This window comes from Vombatus ursinus, unplaced genomic scaffold, assembly GCF_900497805.2.
Source record: "Vombatus ursinus unplaced genomic scaffold, bare-nosed wombat genome assembly UNPS02014832.1, whole genome shotgun sequence".
NCBI classification, from domain to species: domain Eukaryota; kingdom Metazoa; phylum Chordata; class Mammalia; order Diprotodontia; family Vombatidae; genus Vombatus; species Vombatus ursinus.
In genome coordinates this window covers 11,260,041-11,287,618 of record NW_020954610.1, presented here as the reverse complement: position 1 = coordinate 11,287,618, position 27,578 = coordinate 11,260,041, and the positions used below count along the sequence as shown (strand labels likewise).

At 36.7% G+C, this 27,578-nt stretch overlaps 1 protein-coding gene across 1 annotated transcript in view; it reads right to left on the bottom strand.

Moving 5' to 3' along the window:
- The window catches only part of LOC114025915 (TGF-beta receptor type-1), a 74,563-nt gene that overhangs the window by 6,025 nt on the left and 40,960 nt on the right, over window positions 1-27,578 (bottom strand). The window contains exons 4-7 of the mRNA XM_027839439.1: window positions 22,454-22,684; window positions 19,984-20,151; window positions 12,948-13,104; window positions 1,474-1,598 (exon numbers count right to left, since the gene is read on the bottom strand). Coding sequence (XP_027695240.1) covers window positions 1,474-1,598; window positions 12,948-13,104; window positions 19,984-20,151; window positions 22,454-22,684 — 681 coding nt within the window. The remainder of the gene's footprint in view (window positions 1-1,473; window positions 1,599-12,947; window positions 13,105-19,983; window positions 20,152-22,453; window positions 22,685-27,578) is intronic.

Below are 27,578 nucleotides of genomic sequence, written 5' to 3'. Positions count from 1 at the left end.
TGTGCTGTCAAATTAATAAAGTATATCAATGTATGTATCTATTTGTATATATCCCTCTATATGCACCTATGGTAGTATGATATACATTAAATGCAGATTCACTTCTTTAACAGCACCTTACACTACACATTGCCATATAAAAAACTGCCATACAAGTACATGTCATATAGGGGTGCAATATTTATACACATTTATATCATACACAAAAATAGACCTTTTTATTAATTAGTATCTGTCTTCTCTACCCAGAATACATGACTCAGTTTTAAAGTTTTTTATTTGGGCTTATGTTTGGTTTGTCTCAACAATCTGCTCTTTCACAACATTGAGAAATCTTCTGTATGGATTCCCTTCCCTCCTATTTATTTTATTTTTAGACATTACAACATGATTTCATGCTATTTTAAAAGGGCAGAATTCTTCCTCCCCACCCCTATCCTCTTCATCCAATACATTAAAATCATCCAAAAAAAAAAGATACTTTAAAAACTTATACATTTGCTTCCTTTACACATCCAGGTGGGGGATTGGGAACCAACAGCTTCAAAACGCCCAAGCCACAAGACATTTAATAAAGACAAACTCTGTCAGCTTATGGGAGGTCCTAGAACCCAGAAAACTAAAAGAAAAACGACTGAGTTCTAGAAGCTGCCCCAGCTATTTCAATGGCATGTGAGGGGCACATGAGTAGACTGCATAAATGGATATACTAGTGATTTGGGAATAAGGAGGAGAATATCAGCACCATTTCCTGTCTGGCATCGAGTTCTAGGACAGAGGTACTGCTTCAATCTATCTTCTCTCTGGACCCATTCTACTAGCAAATGCCCTATTATTACATTTCTAAAAAATAATTTATTTGAAATGTTACTATGTTTTAAAATGGGTATATGGCATACATATATCAATCCATGCTAGTTGTTAAATGAGTAAGAACAAAAAATACTGAGTATAATGACATGTTCTAAAGTTAAGTACATATATCATAAAAGAAATAAGAGGAATAGAAACAAGGGTGTTTATAGGATTTAAGTGAGAAAATTTCTTTGGAATGAGCTTATCTGTTGGGACAAATACCTGATGAAATTCTTGCCAGTTCAAGGTATGATCCACGTACATAAAGGTAGATTCCTAAGTAACAACCTCTTTCTTAGGCAGATAACTGTTCTATGGATAATTTCCAGTATAATATGAATTTAATTTATTCCTAATAGTCAGATGTCTCCAAACATTAGAACAGGAAAAGGTAAATGGAGACACAGAGGTACAAAGACAGAGACACTTGGAAGCAGGTTATTTTCTTTCACTTTTAATCGGAATTAAGAGATTATCCAAGTAAAATGGCTTAAGTAGTAGATTTACTAAATAAGCTTTATTTTCTGTAGTCCTTTACAGTTTTTAAGAAGTACATTTCTCATAACCCCTTGAAGTAGTGAGATAATATTCACATAATTGTGTAAAACTGTAACTTACCACCAATTGAACATCTCCGAGCTATTTCCCAGAAAACCAATCCCATTGCATAGATGTCAGCGCGCTTGAATGATTCAAAGTGTTTCATATTTATGGAATCATCTAGAACTTCAGGGGCCATGTACCTATTAAAAAATCAATAAATAAATATTAAGAGTCTTTTATATGCTAGGTACCATGTTAAGAGCTGGGGACACAAAAAGAGGCAAAAAACAGCCCTTGCCCTCAAGGAGCCTACAATCAAATGGGAGAGACAACATGAAAACAAATATATATGAAGCAAGCTATATACAAAAAAATAGGAAATAATTAACAGAGGAAAGGATATTGGATTTAAGAGGGGATTAGGGAAGGCTTCCTGTAGAAGGTGAGATTTTAGTTGGGACTTAAAAGAAGACAGGGAAGTCTATAATCATAGCAGAGAGGGGAAGAATATTCAAAAACACCTGAATGATTTCCCCCCCTTATTTAAAAATATTTTATAATCTTTTATTTCCAGCAAGCAACCAATATATAAAATAAAATTCTGAAGAATTCCTCCATCTCTACACTGAAAAATTACATCTGAAAAACCATCAAATGCCCTTAAAGTAGATAAGCCAATCAAGGGTTACCTGTGTCAATACACAATATATGAAGTATGAAGGTACCTGATTATTAAACAAATAAAATGTCTTCTTGTCTATTCTTATTCTTATTATAAAGGCACTATTCTCAGTGCCTAGCAGGAAAATGACATGTACACTGATTATGCTAAATTATTTACTCATGGAAGAACAATAAATACACACTTGAAAATGATTGAACAAGGAACAAAAACATCAATCTCTTGATCCTTTCCCATATTCAAACTTAATATATGGTTGAACTGGTAACATCCTTAACTCAGTTGCTAACTCTTGTTATCTTAACTGCTTCATTACGTACATTAAAATTTTAGCTTTTAATATTGTCTTACTTCTGATACTTACTGGCTATGTGAATATTTAAAATCTCAGTGACCCAGGCAACTCCTTAAATATATAAAGTTGCAGAGTAGAACCATCTGTGTTGGTAGAGAAAATTTTTTTTCACAGAGAGTTTAACACTAATGAAACTGAATTCAGACCAAAAAAATTTTTTAATTATGTCATTCTAACTTAATATATTATATCAGTGGCAAAATGATTCATATATTACACAGCATTGCTTGCTTAAGAAAGGGAGTCTGCTGAGTTAGCTAGCTGCAACAAGGAAAGATCTCGGTGACAAAGACCTCAGATTCAAGGTTTAAGCCCTTTTCTCAGTTTCTTAGTGATATTTCTTCTACATTTGTCACTAAGTTGACTCTCCTTCCTGGAACTCTTTTCTCACAGCTTCTATAGTTCTCACTTGAACTTCCCTAATCCATTCTTCTGTCTAGTTCAGAGATTCCCAAACTTATTTGGCCTACTGCCTCCTTTAAAAATATATATATATATATATATATATATATATATATATATATGGGGCAGTTAGGTGGCACAGTGAATAGAGTTCTGGCCTTGGAGTCAGGAGGACCTGAGTTCAAATCTGGCCTCAGACACTTGACACTTATTAGCTGTGTGACCCTCGGTAAGTCATTTAACCCCAACCACCTCAACCAAAAGAGAAAAAAATTACTCAGTGCCCCCCTGGAAATCTACTTCCTTTAAGAACCCTTTAACAGTTTGTTTTTTGCAATTTTTATCATTTAAAAAAAATATAAATTTTTTAAAAAAGAAAATGACACATCTTAAATTTAATAATTTATTATACATTTGTGTTTTTTTTCCTGAACTGAAATTTTGATGGTGCAATATTGTGTCATGTCACCATATAGTATCACACTATAAACAAGCCCCTACATGCACAGATTCCTGCTGATACATGCTGGACTTCCCAACAATGCACCACACACTTGCTTATTAAGATCAACTTAATTTTTTCCTACCCCTTACTCCCTCATTTAATAAGGTGATAGGTCCCATATTTTCTACCTTCAAAATATCTCTCCCTTTGTCTTCATTTCTAGTATTTCCACTCTGTTCCAAAGCTCTCATTCTCTCTTGTCTAAGACTACAGACATAGTGTAGCCTTAACCTGACTTCCCGCTTAAAGCCATTTCTTTCTTGTTTAGACTATCTCCTTGGACCAAAACAACAACAACAACCAAAAAAAAAAAACTGGGTCTCCCTATTTCTCCTAGGCTGGAAGTGCAAGGGTCATTCGCAGCCCAGGCCCACTCCATTTGCCACAGGAGCTTTGACTCTCCAATCTTCATCTTGGGCTAGTTTGTTCCTTTTTAGGCAATCTGATGGTTCCCTGCTTCCTGGCATCTGACCATACCAATGCTAAACTTTGAGTGGATACTGATTGACTTAGCCCACTGAGTTGAATAGATCTGCCAGCATCAGTCTTCCCAGTAGCAGGGATTATGGGTGTATGTTAGGTACCATGTCTAGTCATCTTCTTGGATTCCTACTTCATCCATCCTCCCCTTCCCAAATTTACCTTATATATACTGTTGCCATATTAATCTTTTATTGTATAACTGTAACCACATTACCCCTTTACTCAAAACTTTTCCAAGTTTCCCTCTGCTTACTGAATAAAAGGCCCTCCACAATTCAACCCCAACCTACCTTTCCATAGGAATAAAAGTGAGCCCTAGAGATTTGCTCAAGGTTTTATAGCTAGTTAGTTAGAGGTAGGTCCAGGACTAGGATACAGATCTCCTGACCTGTCATTCATTGATTTTACCAGAACACAGAACTGTTTCCCTTAAAAAATTAAAATCCTCTAAAATAATCGTAAATGTAATTTCTTTTTTGCAGTAAACTGGGGTCTCCTGAAAAAATATAGATAACTCTATCAAAAACATGGCCTACCTAAAAAATAATAAACAAAAAATAAAATAAAAAATATAAAAATAATTCTATTATAAATGAAATGTTTAATTAATAATCATTTTGTTAGCATTCTTAGATTTTCAGAGGGATTTATGGGAGGTACTTTGAACAGCCTGGAAAATCTAAACTAAAGGCTGTTTTCTAGAAAAACTTTGCTATGTCATTTAAAAATTATCCCAGGCTACTTCCGGGAGTGGAAGTAATGGTGGAGTAAGCAGTAAGTCGCTCTCACTTTCCCTTATTGGCCTTAAAAAACCCAGAAAATACCGCCCCAGGAAAAATCCTGGAACAGTGGAGCCAGCAGAAAGACAGAATACAGCAGCTTTTTAGCTCATGAGGGTATGAGGATTAACAGGAAAGGTCCCTCTTGCTGTGGCTGGAGGGGACCAGTACAAGACTGGAGGCATCCCAGCAAGCCAGAGGCAAACCCCACCTCAGCAAACCAGCAGGAGACCTTAAGCCCCAGGGAAGTGGAACAGCAAGTGCCAACACCAGGACCGCCCCCCCCCCCACATGCCTTGGCACAGCCAGGGAAACAGCAGGCACCAGCACAGAGAACCACCAATTGTGCAGTGGACAGGCTTCTACCAGCGGGGTGAGCCTATCCGTGCTCTAGTGCAGCCCCTGGTGAGGAGGTGAACTCCAGTGGCCAGACCACCTCTTCTCCCACACCATACCCCGTGAGCTTCAGTGTAACCCCACCTGGCCTTGGCACACACCAGCCACCACCAGGTAAGCTATAGCCTCTACAGTCTCCAGCTGCCAGAACCTGAGGCCCCAGCACACAAAGCCAGTAACCAGGGGCCCCTAGGCCCCAGCACAAGAAGTGTGGGACACTATCTCCTGTGCCCCAGAAGCAGAGATCAACTTTAAAAGCCAGGGAAAAGGCAAACACCATGAACAAAAAGCAACACAGAAAAACAAAGACCACTGATTCTTACTATGGGGATAGGGAAGATCAAAACACAAATTCAGAAGAAGAGGACAGCATTGTCAATTTACCCACATCTGAAACCTCAAAGAGGAATATGAACTTGTCTCAAGCCCAAAAAGACTTTTTCGAAGAGCTCAAGAAGGATTTTAAAAGCCAAATAAGAGAGGCAGAAGAAAAAGTGGGAAACGAAATGAGAGGTATGTAAAAGAGAGAGTCAAGAGCTTGGAAAAGGAAGGACAAAAATTGACTGTAGAAAACCAGTCCTTAGAAAGTAGAATTGGCCAAATGGAAAAGGAGAGACAAATGCTAACTGAAGAAAACAATTCGTTTAAAAATTAGAATGGGGCAAGTGGAAGTTAATGACTCTATGAGACATTAAGAATCGGTCAGGAATGAAAAAAGTGAAGAAAACGTAAAATTATCTCATTGGAGAAACAACTGACCTGGAAAATAGATCCAGGAGAGATAACTTAAGAATTATTGGTCTAGCTGAAAGCTATGATAAAAAGAGCCTGGACAGCATCTTCCCAGAAATTATCAAGGAAAACTGCCATGAGGTCCCAGAACCAGAGGGTAAAACAATCATCAAAAAAATTCACCAATCACCTCCTAAAAGAGATTCCCAAATTGATAAACGTGGAATATTACAGCCAAATTCCAGAATTATCAGGTCAAGGAGAAAATACTGCAAGCAGCCAGAAAGAAACAATTCAAATACCATAGAACCACGGTCAGAATTACATAGGACCTTGCAGTTTCTACATTAAAAGATCAGAGAGGGGGTATCTAGGTGGTGCAGTGGATAGAACACTGGCCTTGGAGTCAGGAGGATCTGAGTTCAACTCCGGCTCAGACACACAACACTTACTAGCTGTGTGACTCTGGGCAAGTCACTTAACCCCAACTGCCTCACCAAAATAAATAAATAAAAGATTGGAGGGCTTGGAATATGATATTCCATAAGGCAAAGGAGTTTGGATTACAACCAAGGATCAACTACCCAGCAAAACAGAATAATCTTTCAGGCAAGGAGATGGATATTCAATAAAATAGGGCACTTAAAGACTTTCCTGATGAAAAGACCAGAGCTCAAGAGAAAATCTGATCTTCAAATACAAGACTCAAGAGAGGCATAAAAAGGTAAACAACAAAGAAAAAAAAACACATTATTCAATAAGGGCAAACTTTTTACATCCCTACATGTGAAGATGATACTTGTAACTCTTGAGAACTCATCTTTATTATGACATTTAGAAGATTTTATATATATATATATATATATATATATATATATATCTGAGTCAGAGAGTATGGATATAAATTGACTCGGATATGATGATAAAAATCCTAATTAAGGGGTGAAAAGGGTAAACTGCATCACATGAAGAGGCACAAAAACATTACAGTAAAGAGAAAGGAAGGGAGATAAGCATTGTTTGAACCTTACTCTCATTGGATTTGGCTCAAGGAGGGAATAATATACTCAGTACAGAAATCTAACTTGCCCTATGGGCAGTGAGAGGGGAAAGGGCAATGAAAAGGGAGGGGATGGATAGAAGGGAGGGAAGACTGAGGGAGGCGGTAGTCAAAAGCAAAAGTCTTTTGAGGAAGGAAAGGGAGAAAGGAGAAAGAAAAGCATAAGGGGGGGGTTGGAAACAGGATGGAAAGAAAGACACAGATAGTAACCATAACTGTGAATGGGATGAACTCTCCCATAAAATGGAAACAGGATAGCAGAATGGATTAAAAAACATAATCCTACAATATATTATTTATAAGAAACACATCTGAAATAGAAGGAGACACACAGGATAAAGGTAAAAGGCTGGAGTATTATGCTTCAGCTGAAGTAAAAAAAAAAGCAGGGATAGCAATCCTGATCTCAGACAAAACAAAAATAGAGCTAACTAAAGGAGATAAGGAAGGAAACTATATCCTGCTAAAAGGCACCAGACAATGAAGTAATATCATTACTAAACATCTATGTACCAAGTGGTATAGCATTCAAATTCTTGGAGGAGAAGTTAAGGGAGTTACAGGAAGAAAAAGAAGCAAAACTCTACTAGTGGGGGACCTCAACTTCCCCTTCTCAAAATTAGATAAATCTAACCACAAAATAAAGGTGAATAGAATTTTAGAAAAGTTAGATATGGTAGACCTCTGGAGAAAACTCAATGGGAATAGAAAGAAATATACCTTTTTCTCAGCAGTACATAGCACATATACAAAAACTGACCATGCACTAGGGCATAAATATCTTGCAATCTAATGCAGAAGGGCAGAAACATTAAATGCATTCTTTTCAGATCACGATGCAATAAAAATTATATGTAATAAAGGGTCATGGAAAGATACACTAAAAATTAGAGGGGGCAACTAGGTGGCACAGTGGATAGAGTGCTGGCCCTTAAGTCAAGAGGACTTGAGTTCAAATCCAGACTCAGACCAAACACTTGATACTTACTAGCTGTGTGACCCTGGGCAAGTCACTTAACCCCAACTGCCTAAAAATTAAAAAAAAAAAATTAACTGCAAACTAAATAATCCTAAAGAATGAGTGGGTCAAACAACAAATCACAGAAACAATCAATAACTTCATAAAAGAGAATGACAATAGTGAGACAACATACCAAAACTTATGGGATGCAGCAAAAGCAGTTCTTAGGGGAAGTTTTATATCTCTAAATGCTTACATGAATAAACTAGAAAAAGAGGATATCGAAGGATTGGGCATGCAACTAAAAAAGCTAGAAAAAGAACAAATTAAGAAGCTCCAATTAAATACCAAATTAGAAATACTGAAAACCAAAGAACAGATTAATAAAACTGAAATTAAGAAAACTATTGAATAAATAAAACTAAGAGCTGGTTTTATGAAAAAACAACAAAATAGATAAACCTTTGGTTAATCTGATTAAAAAAGAAAGAAAACCAAATTACCAGTATCAAAAATGAAAAAGGTGAATTCACCACCACTGAAGAGGAAATTAAAACATTAGGAACTATTGTGCCCAACTGTATGCCAATAAATTTGACAATCTTAGTGAGATGGATGAATATTTACATGAACAAATTGCCCAGATTAACAGAAGAGGAAGTAAAATACTTAAACAATTGCATCTCAGAAAAAGAAACTGACCAAGACATCAATGAACTCCCAAAGAAAAAAATCTCCAGGGCCAGATGGATTTACAAGCAAATTCTATCAAACATTTAAAGAACAATTATGTAGACTATTTTTGGAAAACAGGTGAAGGAGTCCTACCAAATTCTTTTTATGATACAAATACAGTACTGATACCTAAACCAAGAAGGGTCAAAACAGAGAAAGAAAATTATAGACCAATTTCCCTAATGAATATAGATGCAAAAATTTTAAATAAAATATTAGCAAAAAGATTACAGCAACTTATCACTAGAATGATAACTATGACCAGGTAGGATTTATACCAGGGAGGCAGGGTTGGTTCAATATTAGGAAAACTATCAGCAACAAAACTAACAGAAACCACATGATCATCTCAATAGATGCAGAAAAAGCTTTTGACAAAATACAACAGCCATTCCTATTAAAAACACTAGAGAGCATAGCAATAAATGGAGTCTTCCTTAAAATGATAAAGTAGCATCTGCCTAAAACCTTCAGCAAGCATCATATGTAATGGGGATAAACTAGAAGCATTTTCAATAAGACTGGGAGGTGAAACAAGGATGTCCATTATCACCACTGTTGTTCAGTATCGTACTGGAAATGTTAGCTTTAGCAATAAGAGAAGAAAAAAGAAATTGAAGCAATTAGAATAAGCAAAGAAGAAACTAAGCTATCACTCTTTGCAGATGATATGATATACTTAGAGAATCAAGTAAAAAACTACTTGAATTAATAAACAACTTTAGCAAAGTTGCAGGATATAAAATAAGCCCACAAAAATCGTCAACATTTTTATATATTATTGACAAAGCCCAACAGCAAGAGATAGGAAAATTCCATTTAAAGCTACTGTAGACACTGTAAAATATTTGGGAGTTTACCCACTGAAACAAACCCAGGAATTACATTAACACAATTTAAAAAACACTTTTCACACAAATAAAGTCAGATCTAAATAACTGGAAAAGCATCAGTTGCTCACGGGTAGGCCAAGCTAATATAATAAAAATGACAATTCTATGTAAATTAATTTACTTATTCAGTACCATACCAATCAGACTAACAAAAAATTATTTTATAGAGCTGGAAAAATAATAGCAAGATTCACCTGGAAGAACAAAAGGTCCAGAATATCAAGGGAATTAATGAAAAGAAATGCTAGAGAAGGTGGCCTAGCCATCTTACATTGTATTATTATTATAAAGCAGCAATCATCAAAACTACTTGGTGCTGGCTAAGAAAAAGAATGGTGGATCAGTGCAATAGGCTAGGTACACAAGACACAGTAGTCAATGACTATAGTAATCTACTGTTTGATAAACCCAAAGACCCCAGCTTCTGGGATAAGAACTCACTATTTGACAAAAACTGCTGGGAAAACTGGAAAAGAGTATGGCAGAAACTGGGCATAGATCAACATCTTATACTATATACCAAAATAAAATCAAAATTTAGATATAAAGGCTGATACTACAAGCAAACTGGGAGAGTAAGGAATAGTTTACCTGTCAGATTTATGGAGAACAGAAAAATTTATGACCAAACAAGAGACAGAGAACATTTTGAAATGCAAAATGGATAATTGTGATTACATTAAATTGAAAAGGTCTTGGCAAAAAGCTAATGCAACCAAGATTAGGAGGGAAGTAGAAAACTGGGAAAGAATTTTACAACTAGTGTCTCTGATAAGGGCCTCATTTCTAAAATACGTAGAGAACTGAGTCAAATTTCTAAGAATACTAGTCATTCCCCACTTGATAAATGGTCAAGGAATATGAACAGGCAGTGTTCAGAGGAAGAAATTAAAGCTATCTATAGTCATTTGAATAAATGCCCTAAATCACTATTGATTACAGAAATGCAAATCAAAACAATTCTGAGGTACCACATCACACCTATCAGATTGGCCAACGTGACAAAACAGGAAAATGATAAATGCTGGAGAAGATGTGGGAAAATTGGAACACTAATGTATTGTTGTTGGAGTTGTGAACTGATCCAACCATTGTGGAGAGCAATTTGGAACCATGCCAAAGGGCTTTATCCCAATGAAATAATAAAAATGGGAAAAGGGTCCACGTATACAAAAATATCTACAGCAGCTCTTTCTGTGGTGGCAAAGAATTGGATATTGAGGGGATGCCCATCAATTGGGGAATGGCTGAACAAGTTCATGTACCACAAGGTGGTATATGAATGTAATGGAATACTACTGTTCCATAAGAAATGATGAGCAGGAAACTCTCAGAAAAACCTGGAAGAACTTACATGAACTGATGCTGAGTGAAGCGAGTAGAACCAGCAGAACATGGTACACAGTAACAGCCACATTGTGCAATGACTAACTTTGATAGACTTAGCTCTTCTCAGCAATGCAATGATCTAAGACAACTCCAAAAGTCTCATGAAGGAAAATGCATCCATATCCAGAGAAAGAACCATGGAGTCCGAATGCAGATCGAAGCATACTATTTGCTCTCTTTTTTTGTTTTGTTTCTTCTTTCTTGTGGTTCCTCCCATTCTTCTTTACAACATGACTAATATGGAAAATATGTTTAATAAGAATGTACTATGTAGAGCCTATATCATACTGCATGCCGTCTTGGGGAAGGAAGTGGAAAGGGGGTGGAAAAAATTTAAAACTCAAAAGTTTATGGAAGTGAATGTTGAAAACTAAAAATAAATAATGTAAAAATTTTTAAAAAAAGAAAAAATTACCTCAGTGATCATACTTTTTCAAAAACAGAAATTGGAGTATCTTAATATCTGAAGGTACTTCACAGGACCTTTTTACAAGGCATGGACTACAGGAGATTCCTGGTTCTTGTTTCTTTTTTATAGATGCAGACTTACATATTTATGCATGTGAATATATGTATATATATATATATATATATATTATTCTTGCATATACATTTATGTCTTTCATCCTCTAATGGATGATAAGTTTATAAAAAACAGAGCTCATTTCTTAGTATAACTCAAGTGTCTTTTACAGTGCTTTGCAAACAGTAGTAACTCAAATACCTTTTGACTAAATATTCCATGTGGTAAAATACATAAAATGTGTCTGGATACTTTTTCCCTATGCATCACAGATTATAATCATATTGGTACCCCTTTATGATTGTCTTTTTTCCAATCACTCTTCAAAAAGAATACCTAGTGTCACTCAAAATTTGCATACTTCACCTTTTTTCAGAAATTGCCCCTAACAATCACTTCTTTCACACACATAAAGTGAGATAGAACTACTTCTACAAGAATTTTTAGACCTGATGTTCAAGACTTTGTTTCCCAAGAGGAACAAATATTTTTAAACAGAACTTAAACCCTTTTAATACAGTTTTAAAGTGACTCAAGAAAAAAATGTCTTCGCAGTATTTTTCCATAATGACCTAATACTATATACAGAAATACCAGTTTTACAGAGAAGTGAAATAATTCATCAGATGACTCTGGAACAACACATCTAAAAAAGCAGGACAGTGGAGCGTACTAAAATGAAAAGAGGACAGGATGTGGAGTCAAAGGACCTAGATTTTTAATTAATAGTTCTAGTTCTATTATTTGCTACCCAAACCTTATGTTTCTCATCTACAGACTAAAAGTGGCTCAATTATATGACCTCTAAGCTTCCCTCCATTTTTAGCCCTAAGATCCTATGATTTCAGATATGATTATAAAGCCAATATGAATGCCCTTAAACATTAGCTGAGGATATATATATATTTCACCTATGAAGGAGACCTTAGGTAATGGCTGTAAGAAAAAAAAATCTAATCACACATCTATAACATATGTATAACACATTTGTGTATTTCACATGTAAAGTATATTTATGTAATTATAAAAGTCTGAGAAGAATTTTATATATTTCTAACTAAATGGTAATTTGTTTTTAAGTTCTAAAGTTGATATATAGATTGTGATACTAAGTACCAAATTCCAGTTAACCTACTCTTGAAGCCATGCTGGTTCTTTGTAATCATTACTTTTTCTAGATTTTCAGTGACCACCTCTTTAATGATCCATTCTAGAATTTCCTCAGGAATCAAAATTAAGCTCACCAACCAAAGAGTTTCCCCTTCTTGCGACCAGGCAGTCCTGGGGTCCATTTGAGATTTTTGAGGTGTCCCAGGAATTCCAGGTCCCAATAAAGCCCACATACTATTTAACTTTGAGAGAAAAAGGTCACTCTTCTATCCAAAGATAAAGGCCTCAAGTCTAAAGTTGCAAGCTGAAAAAAGTTTCTTGGTTATAGGTGTGTGATATACGAAGTAACCAATTTCACTAATTTGCACCTGTTTTTTCAGGTGTGCTGGTTTCAGGGTTTTCCACTTAGCATGCAAAAGAACTTAAGTCCTATTTGTGGTATGTGTGAAATCAATAAAATAAAGGTTTGAGATCAAGAAAAATCAGAAAGGGGAGGAATAAAAAGTGATTTTAAGTATGTTAAATACTATTTAATAATTTTTACCTTTTTGTTCCCACTCTGTGGTTTGGAGCTATATCAATGGTATCTGTGGCTGAATCATGTCTTACTGCAAGTCCTAAGTCTGCAATACAGCATGTTCCATTCTTCTTGACTAAAATATTCTTTGATTTCAGATCTCTATGGGCAATTGCTGGTTTGCCTAAAGGAACAAAAGTTAAACATGATTGTAGAAAAGATACTATGTCAGTAGCCACAAATTATCAGTCTTTTATTTAAGACAAAAATAAAATATAAAAGTAAATGCCTACTATGAAAATGTAGACAGAAAAATATTTCAGAGACTATGTCTAGTATACTCTCTAATAATCCTTTCCAGCTAGGAAAACTCTATTATTCTGTTAACTCAAGGACTGAAAAACATTCACCCTGGAGATTAGTCAAAGAAATTCTGATCCCGGTTTGCTTTTTTCCCCTATCATCTAACTACCAACCTACTTCTTTATGCTGCCAAAGTTGATAAACAGAATGATTTAGTATTAACCTAGACAGTAAAAAATATCTAATTTTTAAAAATTATGTAAAGAATGCTTTTTATAATTCACTATTTTGAAATATCCAAAAGCACTGAATCTTAGTCTATCATTATGTATAATTGTAAAATTGTCTATATTAAGCATTAATATTTAAAAATATGTTTTCCCAAAAATTTGAAATCTGCCTTGTTTTTCCTACTCCTGCTCAGGAAATTACTTTGTAATTTACTTTGTGCATAATTTGCACTGATTTTACTGTATCCATCTTCTCTCTCTCCAGATGGAAGGTAACCTCATTGAAGGTAGGCCCTGGAACACAGTGAGCACTTAAATGCTTGCTGAATTGAACTGGATCCCAAAATATCCACTGAATCAGTGATCACTCTCAGCTTTAAGTCATCTACAAATCTGATTAGATCACAGGACGACTGCTTCAGAACTGGAAATGACTATAAAGATCATCTAGTAAAACCCCCCTCATTTTACAGATGAGGAAACTGAAATCTAAAGAAGAAAAATGACTTGCCCCAAATCATATAAGAGGCTGAGCCAGAATTGAACCCAAGTCCTCTGACTCTAAATCAGCACTTTTCCTACTGTACCATAGCTCTTACACTTTTATTTGTACCTCTCTAGTACCTCTTACTTGACATCCATTAGCTCTTTGAATCACAACTCTCTGCATACAGGTATTCGATGTTCCAAAGCCACCTAACTTAATAATTTTTGAAATTATCTCATTCTGGGCAGAGCCAAGATGGCAGAGTAGAGGCAGCAACCCAGCTGAACTTTCCCAACATTCCCCTCCAAACAACTTTAAAATAATGCATAAAGTCAAATTCTGGAGTGGCAGAGCCAACAAAAGGTCTAGATGAGACATTTTGCCAGCTCAAGACAGCTTTAAGAGGTCAGCAGGAGAGGTCTGTGACAACAGAGTAGGAGCTGGCCCAAAACACATGTCAGCAACACTAACAGTGGGTCTTGGAGGTGGCTGAAATAGTAGCAGCAGCAACTCTGGGAGCTCTCAGACCAGAGACAGTAAGGAGAACGGAAAACTGGTCAGAAAGACCAGGAGACCCTGTTCTGACCAGGGGCACAGGATCAGATATTATCTGGCAACTCCACTGCCCACACATGGTTCTGGTTTACAGTTGTAAATGAGAAATGCTAGCAATTGTTGCTATAGGGGAGCAGGTACCTTTCCCGCATAAAGATCAGAGGGCAGACCAGTGACCACACTTCTGTCAAGATATCACCACCTTAAAAGCACTGAAAACTTGTAGAACCCTAGAACTGGCTCTGAAAACAGCAGTGCAAAAAAACTTTAAATTTGGGATAGTGCCTCCTCCCGACTTTCAGGTGTGCAGAGCTCAACTTGAAAAAGAAAGTTGAAAAGAAAAAAATAGGCTGGCAAAACAAGCAAACAAAAAACTTGAACATAAAAAGTTACTATGGGGCAGCTAGGTGGCGCAGTGGAGCCAGAGCAGTGACCCTGGAGTCAGGAGGGCCCGAGTTCAAATACAGCCTCAGACACATAACATTCACTAGCTGTGTGACCCTGGGCAAATCACTTCACCCCACTGCCTAGCCAAAAAAAAAAAAAAGAAATTCAATGTGGGGGCAACTAGGTAGTACAGTAGATAGAGCACCAGCCTTGGAGTCAGGGGGACCTGAGTTCAAATTCGGCCTCAGAAATATAACACAGAGCTGTGTGACTCTTGGCAAGTCAATTAACCCCAAATGCCTCAAAAAAGAAAGAAAAGAAAAGAGAGAAAAGTTACTATGGTGGCAGGGAAGACCAAGACACAAACTGAGAAGACGACTACATGAAAGAGCAAAGAAAGTCTCAAAGAAAAATGCAAACTGGACACAAGCCCAACAAGAATTCCTGGAAAAAGCTAATGAGATAAGAGTGGTAGAGGAAAAAACTAGGAAAAGAAATGAGTGATGCAAGAAAATTGTGAAACTCCCTATTTGACAAAAATTGCTGGGAAAACTGGAAAAGAGTATGGCAGAAACTGGGTACAGACCAAAATAAAGTCAAAATGGGTTCATAATTTAGATATAAAGGCTGATACTATAAGCAAACTGGGAGAGTAAGGAATAGTTTACCTGTCAGATTTGTGGAGAACAAAAGAATTTATGACCAAATGAGAGATAGAGAACATTATGAAATGCAAAATGGATAATTTTATTACATTAAATTGAAAAGGTTTTGGCAAAAAGCCAATGTAACCAAGATTAGGAGGGAAGTAGAAAACTGGGAAAGAATTTTACAACCAGTGTCTCGATAAGGGCCTCATTTCTAAAATACATAAGAGAACTAAGTCAAATTTCTAAGAATAAAAGTCATTCCCCACTTGATAAATGGTCAGAGAATATGAACAGGAAGAAACTAAAGCTATCTATAATGATTTGAATAAATGCTCTAAATCACTACTGATTAGAGAAATGCAAATCAAAACAATTCTGAGGTTCCACAACACACCTATCAGATTGGCCAACATGACAAAACAGGAAAATGATAAATGTTGGAGAAGATGTGGGAAAATTGGAACACTAATGTATTGCTGGTGGAGTTGTGAACTGATCCAACTATTTTGGGGAGCAATTTGGAACTATGCCCAAAAGGCTATAAAAATGTGGATACTCTTTGACCCAGCAATGCCAAATGTATACCAAAGAGATCATAAAAGTGAGAAAAGGACTCATGCGGACAAAAATATTTATAGCAGCTCTTTCTGTGGTGGCAAAGAATTAGAAATTGAGGGGATGCCCATCAACTGCAGAATGGCTGAACAAGTTGTGATATGTGATTATGATGGAATATTATTGTACTCTAAGAAGTGATGAGCAGGATGTTCTCAGAAAAACCTGCAAAGACTTGCATGGGCTGATGCTGAGTCAGAATGAAGAGAACATTGTACACAGTAACAGCCACGTTGTGGAATGACTAACTTTGACAGACTTAGCTCTTCTCAGCAATGTAAGGATCTAAGGCATCTCCAAGTCTCATGATGGAAAATGCTATCCACATCCAGAGAAAGAACTATGGAGTCTGAATGCAGATCAAAGCATACTATTTGCTCTTTTTTTCCTTCTGTTTCGTTTTGTTTCTTCTTTCTTGTGGTTCCTCCTATTGGTTCTAATTCTTCTTTACAAATATGAAAATGTGTTTAATAGGAATGGATATGTAGAGTCTATCTCAGACTGAACACTGTCTTGGAGAGGTAGGTGGGGAAGGAAGAGGGAAGAAGGAGAAGAAAATTTAAAACTCAAAAGCTTATGGAAGTGATTGTAGAAAACTAAAAATAAATTAATTAAAAACATTTTTTAAAAAAAGGAAAATTATAGGAAAAGAATTAACAGCTTAGGTTTAAAAAAAAAAGACACAAAAAATACTCAAGAAAATACCATAAAAAACAAAATTGGCCAAATGGAAAAAAGTGACACAAAGCTCACTGAAGGAAATAATTCCTTAAAGATTAGAATTGGACAAGTGAAAGCTAATGATGTTATGAGACATCAAGAAAAAAATACAAATCAAAAGAATTTAAAAAATAAGAAAAAATGTGAAAAATCTCATTGGAAAAACAGCTGACCTGAAAATAGATCGAGGAGAGAGAATTTAAGAATTACTGGACTACCTAAAAGCCATGATCAAAAAAAGAATCTAGACATCGTATTTCAAAAAGTTGTCTAGGAAAACTGCCCTGATCCAAAGGGTAAAATAGAAACGGAAAGAACTGCTTCCTGAAAAAGATCCCAAAATGAAAACTCCCAGGAATATCATAACCAAATTCCAGAGCTCTCAGATCAAGGAGAAAATATTGTGACCAGACAGAAACTATGCAAATAGTGTGGATCACAGAAGATTTAGCAGGTTCCACATTAAAGAAACCTTGGAATATACTCCAGAAGACAAAGGAGATAGGATTGCAACCAAGAATAACCTACCCAGGAAAACCGAGTATAATCCTTTAGGGGGGAAATAAAGTTCACATTTAATGAAATGGAGGACTTTAAAATATTCCTGATGAAAACACAAGAACTGAATAGAAAATCTGACAATTAAACAGAAGACTTAACAGAAGCATAAAAAGGTAAACATGAAAGAAACCAAAAGAGACTTAATAAGGTTAAACTACTTACATTTCTATACGGAACAATACATGTAACTTGTAAGAACTTTATCATTATTAGCGCAGATAGAAGGAATCTACACAGATGGGGGACAGATGTAAGTCAATTATATGGCGATGATCTTTAAAAATGAAGGGGTTAGAAAGAAGGATGCACTGGAGCAAAGGAAAGGAATAATGGTGAAATTATTTCACATAAGAAGGCATGCAAAGAAGAGCTTTTACAGTTAAAGAGAAAATGTGGGAGGGGACGGTAGGCAATGCTTGAACCTGACTCTCACTGGAATTGGAATTGGAAGAATGCACGCACATGCACGCATGCACACACACACACACACACACTGTCAGTTGGGGTACAGAAATATATCTTATCCAACAGAGAAATATGAGGGGAAGGAGATAAGAGACACAGAGCAATGATAAAAGGGTGGGTGAGGAGGGAAAGAATAAAAAGAGAGAGAGGATAGACAAAAGAAAATATGATGGGAGGGAAATGTAGAGTTAGTAATCCTAACTGTGAATGTGAATGGGATGAACTCATCCATAAAATACAAGTGGATAGCAGAATGGATTAGAAACCAGAATCCAACAATACATTAATGTTTACAAAAAACACATTTGACACAAAAGATGTACAGAGTAAAATAAAGGGTTGGAGCACAGTCTATTTTGCTTCAGCTGAGGTAAGAAAGGCAAGGATAGCATATATGATCTCAGCAAAAACAGACCTGAAAGAGATAATCAGGGAAATTACAATTTACTGAAAAGTGTCCGACAATGAAATAATGTCAAAAAATTTTATTGCCAGTTTTTCTGATAAGGGCCTCTTTTTTCAAATATACAGGTAACCAGGTTAAATGTATTTAAAAAAAAAAGAGCCATTCCCCAATTGATAAATGGTCAAAGGATGTGACAGGTTCAGACAAAGTTAATCAAAGCTGTCTCTAGTCATATGAAAAAATGATCTAAATCGCTACTGATTAGAAAAATGCAAATTAAAACAACTCTAAGCCACCACTCCACACCTATCAGATTGGAAAATGACAGGTACTGGAGGGCATGTAGGAAAATTGAGACATAATGCACTGTTGGTAGAATTGTGGACTGACTCTGTATTCATTCTGTACAGCAATTTGTAACCATGCCCAATAGGGTTATAAAACCATGCATATTCTTTTACCCAGCAATACCACTACTAGGTCTGTATCCCAAAAAGGTAAAAATCAGGAAAAGGATTTCATGTACAAAAAATATTTATAACAGGTATTTTAGTAGTGGCAAAGAGCTAGAAATTGAGGGGATACCCATTAACTGGGGAATGGTTGACCAAGTTGTGGTATATGAGTGTGACAGAATACTACTGTGCTATAAGAAATGATTAGCAGGATGATCTCAGAACAACTTAGAAAGACTTACATGAATTGAAGCAAAGTGAAGTAAGCAGAACCAGGAGAACATTATACACAGTAACAGCAATACTGTATGACTTAGCTATTCTCAGCAATACAACAATCTAAGACAATTTAAAAGGATTTATGATGGAAAATGCTATCCATCTCCAGAGAAGGAACTGATGTAGTCTGAATCAGTTCTAAGCATACTTTTTTAACTTTATTTTTCCTGTTTATTCTTTTGATCTGTTTTCTTTCACAACCAACATGACTAACATAAAAATGTTTTACATGACTGCACATGTATAATCTATATCAAACTGCTTGCCATCTCAATGGGGGGAGGAGAGGGAAGGAAGGGAAACAGTTTGGAACCCCAAATTTTAAAAAACCCCAAACATTACAAACTGTTTTTACATGTAATTGGGGAAAACCCAAAATATTAAATTTTTTTCAATAAGGATCTGCCTTTGAAAAGGCTTCCTACTTTAATATATAAAAATTATGGAGCCAGATAATATAAAAAAAAAAAACCAAGTGCATGAGTGAATGATGTTATTACATTATACATGACTGGAATGCAGGTAGAACTGAAAGTAAGTAAAATGTTTTCAAATTCTTAGTAATAGTAATTTTACTATATTATTACTGCACAGCTAAGAGATCACACATATAATCCTATTTCATAAGAAGATTTCATTCTCAGATACCTTGGAACATTCTCCTATAAATACACAAATAATTTTAGTCTAATTCTTAAGAGTACTAAGTCTTTTCAACACCAGAACCAAGCACAGATACTACAGAATACTTTTGAATTCACAGTAATATACTAATGAGATGAAGTTGATGAAGGAAAATTAGCAATAGAAATCATTTCCAAGTTCATATCACAATTTAACCTGAGATTAATTAGAAATACAGGTTTCTTAATAATCATCTCTTAGTAGAGTCGCATATAAACACACTACATTGCAACCATTCTGCACTTATATGAATAATGAAACCTTACCTTGAGTGCCAACAATCTCCATGTGAAGATGCGCAAGTCCACTAGCAGTGGATAAAGCTAGTTTTATCATTCCTTCCACAGTAACTGTATACCTATTCAAGTAATCAAAAAGGGACCCATGCTCATGATAATCTGAAACCAACCACAGCTGAGTCCATGTACCATTGTCTGCAAAACAAATGAATAGCAAAATTTTCTAAGATTTATACAAAGTATTTAAAATTATGTTACATAAATGGTCATATCTAGCTTTTAATACTAAAACACTATGGCAACACCATCCCATATTCGCTTTAGAAGTTTTGTTTTGCATTTGCATCATACTTTTCAAAGAGCTTTTATATATATGTATACACACACACACACACACACACACACACACACACAATATCTATTTGACCCTTAAAATAACTCCTTATTGTAATCAGGTCAAAGATTAAAACTCTTGATTTTAGAAGAAAAGGAAACTCAGGATGAGACACTGAGTGACTTGTCAGGGACGATGCCTATATTCCTGACTCCTGATGTGTTCTTTTCACTCCACTGAGTAATAACACTGTATTATTTTAAATTTTTTCTATGTGTACATGGGTCACAATGTCTCTTTTTCAATGACTAGTTTATGTCTGGAGAGGCTCTTCAGCACGCCGGCCATACAGAGATAAATTCTCAAAAGACTATCTACTAACTTGAAGGGCATTTGTAACCCACGTTGGTGGGCTTACCAGATCCCTGATGCTTGGACTTGAATTTGAATTGCAGTTGCATTATTACTACATATATGACCTTAAACATGCCAGAACACCTCTAGACTTGTTTCCTCATTTACAGCAATGGTCTCCCACCCAAACAGAAGTCCCTGGGGGACTGTGGCACAACACTGAAGGAATAGATTATCTAATCAGCCAAGTACAGTGTGAGAAGCCACATTTACTTATTTTCATTCATCATCCCAACACTCTTCCAACCTGGCCCCTCAGGACAATAATAACCAAACGCTGACCAGATAACTTACAGTGGCAACTGTTCAAGGGTTTTCTTGGCAGAGACACTGCAGTGATTTGCCATTTTATTCTCCAGCTCATTTTACAGATGAGGAAACTGAGGCAAACAGGGTTAAGTAACTTGCCCAGGATCACACAGCTAGAAAATGTCTGAGGCCATATTTGAACTCAGGAACATGAGTCTTCCTTACTCTAGGCCCAGCACTCTATCCACTGTGCTACCTAGGCTGCTCTACACCTATACATATCTTCCACTTATTTTATTGTTTCTATAAAGTACCCCGAGTTTCAAAAGCATACTTCACTTTAGAAAGAATCACTGATAAGAACCGGGGGGAAGAGGTAGGTTCCAAATAATTCTTTACACTTAAGTAAAGAGAAACAAAAAAATAGCACCTCTCTAGGTCAATCACCCTCTAGATGTTCTGAAATGGAAAATAATGGGTCACTTTGGGGGAATGAAAGGTAAAGAAGGAGGTAGGTCAACGAATCTATACATTGACCCCTTGGTGCCTGATCAATTATATGGATACTTCATAAAATTGAGTGTTCCAAATCAGAGCTGTCCTATAATCTTAAAATAACCAGGAAACATGTCTAAAAGTCCTACCTAGTATAAAGACAAAGTACTTCTACCTCAAAAAGGCAAAAATAATGTCAAATACTATGAATCTAAGAGTGGTAAAGATGTAATTTTTAACTCTTCAATAGTGGATAATATAGGATGAAGTAGATAACTGAAATCCAGTTTAGGTCTTTTAGATACCATTTTCTTCCCTTGCCCCAAACAAAGCAAAAATCAAATTCAGGATGCTTGGCAGAAAAATCCGGAACAGATTTAACTAGATTATTTTGAAGGTCCCTTCCTGCTCTTTTTCTACAATCTTGTTACAACATTATCCCTAAATACCACTTGAAGATGAAAAATACACAAAACTCAGACTACAACAAATAAAGTTGTCATTTGATAGCATATTCATTAGACTTCCACAACATCCATCAACTTTTGTGATTATGATTAATTGCCCATTATAAAAGCACTTTGTCACCACTGCCTCATTTGATCCTGACAATACTTTAAGTATGGTAACCAGGAGACAAGAAGATTGGTGAGATTCCAAAAGAAACCTGGAACTAGGAAGGAAACATGATTTGGGGTGGTGGTTTCAAAATGAATTCAACTAATAATCTAACAGAATTGAGATCTAAAGAAACTCTGATAAGCTGAAAAGATGGAATGAATCTAATAAGATGAAATTTAATAGAGATAAATATGAAGTTTTATACCTCATCTCACTTTCAATCATAAATGCTCACATTTATATGATGCTTTGTTTTACTGTATTTACATGGTAATTTTCTATTTCTGACCAAATTTCACTAGTTAATATTAATGAAATCTTTTAAAAAACCTATTAAGTTGATTTTGTCAGAAGTAACATAGAGAAAATTTAAAGTTTACCAACCTTTATTGTCAGCTGCTATGAACCCCAGAATGTTTTCATGACGTAACATCACAGTTTGATAAATCTCTGCCTCACGGAACCAGGAACGTTCTTCTCTTGAGGAAAATATTTTTACTGCAACTTCCTCCCCTCTCCATTTTCCTCTCCAGACTTCTCCAAATCGACCTTTCCCAATGCTTTCTTGCAATACAATAGTTCTTGCAATAGTTCTTTGAACAAGTAATGGTAATCCTTTAAAAAAATTATTATCGTTAATATATATAACTAAACAATATTATGTCTTATATACTGCATATGAAACATGCAAAAAGAGTATGAAGGCTAGTACAAATCCATATAAGAACATGGTCACTATCATTACAGAGCTGCCCAACCGGACTATTAGTTGATTAACTAACGAGCAAAATAAGGACACTCTAAGTATTATAATAGTTCAGAGGACAGAAAGCTTCACCTAGTTAAGAAGGCTTCTCAAAGAAGCTAGCATCTGAGTGGAACTTTGAAGGACAGGTAGTATCTACAGAAACAGAGAAGGAATTCCAGGTAGAAGGAAATACAAGTAAAGCCACAAAAATAACCAAATGAGGTGATAATGAAGTAAACTAACCTCAGCAGAGAATGGGGGCAGCTTTATAAAGACAAGCTACAGTCACATCAAATGACTTTAAATGTCAGGATGTGGAGTCTGAACTCAGAACAAGTCAGTCAGTCAGCAGCATTTATTAAGCACTCACCAAGAGCTAGGCACTGTTGGAAGCACTGAGGATACAAACACAGGCAAAAACAATCCCTGTTCTCAAAGAGCTTACAGTCTAATGGAGGCTGGAGAGACACATAAACAACTCTGTAGAAATAAAGTTACATACAAGATAAACTGGAAGTAATCTCAGAAGGAAAGCACTACCATGCTTTGGAACAGAAATTTAAAAAAAAAAAAAGGTTTCTTGAAGAAAGAAGGATTTTAGCTGGGACCTGAAGGAAGCCAGGAAAGCCAGGAGGAAGAACATTCCAAGCAGTGAAAAAAGCCAGTACAAATGACTGTGGATTAAAGTGGAAAGGAGTAATTAAACTGGAAAGGTAAGAAGGAGTTCATTATAAAAGGCTTTAAAAGTCAAATAATGATTTTATACTTTGTTGTTGTTGTTCAGTCACATCCAACTTTTCATGAACCTTAAGAATTTTCTTGGCAAAAATACTGGAGTGGTTTGCCATTCCTTCTTCAGTGGATTAAGGCAAACAGAATAGTAAAGTGACCTGCCAGTGTCATACAGCCATGACTGTCTGAAGCCAGATTTGAACTCAGGTCTTCCTGACTCCAGGCCCAGTGTTCTATCCACTGAACTGTCTAGCTGCCATGAGCTGTAAGGGGAGTTCAGGGGGACTGGCACCTCTGGTGTGAGGGTTTTCCGAGCCCTTTTTAGGGCTGCTCATCCACTTTTGGCATTCACCTGTCACCCAGCTCTCACCTATGGCTCCAAGATATGCAGATAGCATGTGCAGCAGCCATACTTAGGTAAAACCATTTCAGCAGACTGGCTAAACCAGGTTGAGAGTAACTGATAAGTCTCAAACACAAATTGGTGAAGTAGGGGGATGTGTACCCCAAGTATGTGAAGATATCCCCTTGGCAGAACAGGCAGATGGGAACAATTTGTTCTAATGGCTATGAAGGTGGCAGAAGTAGCCACTGTGGAGCACTTAGAGTTTGGTCAGACATCAAAGATGTCTGTGTCATCATCATCCACTGCATCTGGTCATCTTGACTTCTGTCTTGCAATTGGACTCCAAAGAGTCTGAAGGAGAAAGCAAGACTTTGGGCAACTCTGTCTCACTTATATTCAATTCACAAGAAGTCAAGACATCACCCATGATGTCACTGGTCCTCTTCAAAAACGCAGGATGAACAACAATGATCTTATATTATTTTATGACTGATCCAATGATTTTATATTGGATCCTGAAAGTAATTGGGAACCAATAAAGTTTATTAATGAAGGGGTGTTACATAGTCAGGCCTGTACTTCATAAAAATTACTTTGGTAGCTGGAGAAGTATGGACTAGAATAGGAGAGATTTAAGGCAAAGAGACCAATCAGAACACTATTAATTACAATAATCCAAGCATGAGGTGATAAGGGCGTGTAACAGTGTGGTGGCAGCGTCAGAAGAAAAGGAGGTATATGAAAAATCTTGTGAAGAGAGAATCTACAGGATTTTGCCAACAAATTGGATATACCAGGGGAGAGTGAGGAGTTGAGAACAACAGCTAGGTTATGAGCCTCAGTCATCAGGAGGCTGGTGAAATTCTTCAGAGTAGTAAGAAAGTTAACAAGAGGGGAGGGCTTGAGGGAAACATAGTTAAGTTTAGTTTTGACCATGTTGAGTTTAATTTAAGAGGCCTAGGCAGAGGCATTCAATAGAATTTGAAAAACGTGAGACTAGAGGAAGGTTTAGGCTAGAAATATAGATCTGAAAATTATCCACCTAGAGATACAGAATCTGTGGGAGCTCATGAAACCATCAAATACGTTTGTATATACATATACACACATGTGTGTGTGTATACACACTCATACACATACACACACACGTGGGGGGCAGGAGGAAAGCAATCAGCTAGATGGCATGAAGAGTAAGATGTGAGTGAAATGACCAAACAATAGCACAGCAAGAGCCCTAGGTCAGAGCCTTGAGAGACATGTATGATGACATGAATAAAGATCCAGCAAAGAAGACTAAAAAGGAGAAAGGAGTGTCATCAAAACAGAGAAAAGAGAATATCAAGGAAAAGAGGGTGAGTGGCAGTGTCAAAGGCTACAGAGAGGTCAAGAAAGATGAAGATTGATAAAAGGTCATTAGTTTGGGCAATTAAAAGAGCACTGATTTCTTGGAAAGACCAATTTTGGTTCACCGTCAAAAGACAAATTGGAAAAAGTTAAGAAAGAGAGTGAGAAGAAAGAAAGTAGAGGCATTGATTGTAGATATCTTTCTCAAGGAGTTTAGCCACAAAAGGGAAGAAAATAGGAGAGCTGGGAAAAACAAAAGATCAACTGTGGATTTATTTTTTTAAAGGCGAGGACATATGGACTTGTGAGTAAAGAGAAAAGAAGCAAGCAAACAAACAAACCTTTATTAGGCACTTACTATGCCAGGCACTGTAAATACTGGGGATACAAGCCAAAAGAGAGACAATCTTTGCCTTTAAAGAGCTTACATTCTAATAGGGGAAGACAACATACAAAAGGGGAGTTGAAAAGTAAAGGTTTAGGGGGTATGGTTCTGAAGTCTAGAAAGTCAAGAATAGTTTGGAAGGTAATGAAAGCCAGCACTGGGCCCTTCCAAAAAACTGAGGGAAGCAGAGAAAGACTGAAGATTAGTGAAAGAGTGGTGATGACAGAGGGGACAATTTGCTCAAGAAGTAGGGATGGAACAAGACATGTACATATTGGACCTTGGCAAGAAGGGCCACCACTTCAAGAGAGACAAGGGTGGAGGAGGAGAGAAGACAAGAAAGCTATCAATAAATTTTTTTTTTCAGTGAAGTGAGGCAAGGTTATTAGCTGAAAGGGGTGAAGGGAGAAGGAGCCATGAGAGATTTGTGGAAGGATGAAAAAGGTTTGGAAAAGCCATTCTGTTGATTGGGACAGTAAGTGAATTGATTAGTAAGGTATAAAAGGATTGCCTTGATGCAATGGGGCCCAGTTGAGACTATGTCATAAATTTGTGGTTTTGTGACAAGATAAAAAATTAATTCATGTGGCATATGGAAAGTAGAGAGACTGAAAAGCAGACCATGTAAGAGATTTATGTAAAAGTTTAGTCATGGTGTCAACGACTTCACTCCAAAGAACCCTAAAGTTAAAATGAGTTTTAGCCAAAATTTTAAAAGCTTTAAAAAATATCTAGTGCATGACTTGAAAAGAAATCAGTGTGCATCTAACAATTGTCTGTTACATTAAAGATAACAAATCGCTTGATTTTGTTAATGGGGCAAGTTTAAACTAAAATAGCCTCGCATTAAAAATGTGTTTGAGAGAGGCAGAGCCAAGATGGTACAGTAAAAGCAGTGACTTGCTTGAGCTCTCCCCAAAACCCTCCAAATACCTGTAAAAAATGGTTCTAAATAAATTCTAGAGCAGCAGAACCCACAAAAAGAGTGAAAAAAATTTCCAGCCCAAGGGAACCTGGATGGTTGACTGGAAAGGTATATTGTGCTGGGCTGGGAGAGGAGGACAGTTCAGCACGGGCATGCAGGCAAAGACCTGGCCTCAGTGAACATGGAGCAGGCCTCATGCAACTGAATCACAGGCAACTGTGGCAGTTTCCAGACTTCTCAACCCACAAACACCAAAGACAACTTAGAAGGTCAGTAGGAAAAGTCTGTGACTATGGTGAGAGAGAAGCTCAGTTCCAGCACTAGTCTTGGCACAGCCCTGGGTCAGCAACTGCTTCTGGAACTCAGCCTACAGACATAGGGGGAATCGAGTGGCTAATTAGAGGGGGATTGCAGGGATCTCTTTGCTGGTGCCAAGGCAGGAATCTCTTGCTTTACCTGTGCTTGGATCTGGGTCACAGTTCTGCGTGGCGGTCCTGGGTTGAGGAGGAGCACTAGTGTGGTGGAGCTTGTAGTGGCAGTGAAGAAGGAATCCTCCTCACAGTTCCAAGGCAGGGAAGAGTATTTGTGGTCACTTATAGACCACAGCACAGGCCAGGAAAGGAGGAAACATCTTGCCCTTGATCATATCACCTTGGAAGAACTGAAAATTTACAGGTCCCTAGAAGTATCTCTGAAAACAGCTGCACAAAACCCCTGAAGCTTGGGACAGTACATTCTCCACACTGGAAGCAGACCCCTACCTTAACAAAGAGTTTAAAACTCAAGTAATTGGCTGAGAATGTGAGCAAACTATACACACACACACACAAAAGTCAGATCATAGAATCTTTCTTTGGTGACAAAGAAGATCAAAACATACAACCAGAAGAAGATGACAAAGTCGAAGCTCCTACATCCAAAGTCTCCAAGAAAAATACGAATCGGTCCCAGGCCAGGGAAGAACTCATAAAGGATTCTGAGAAGCAAGCAAGTGAAGGAGAAGAAAAATAGGAAAGAGAAATGAGAGTG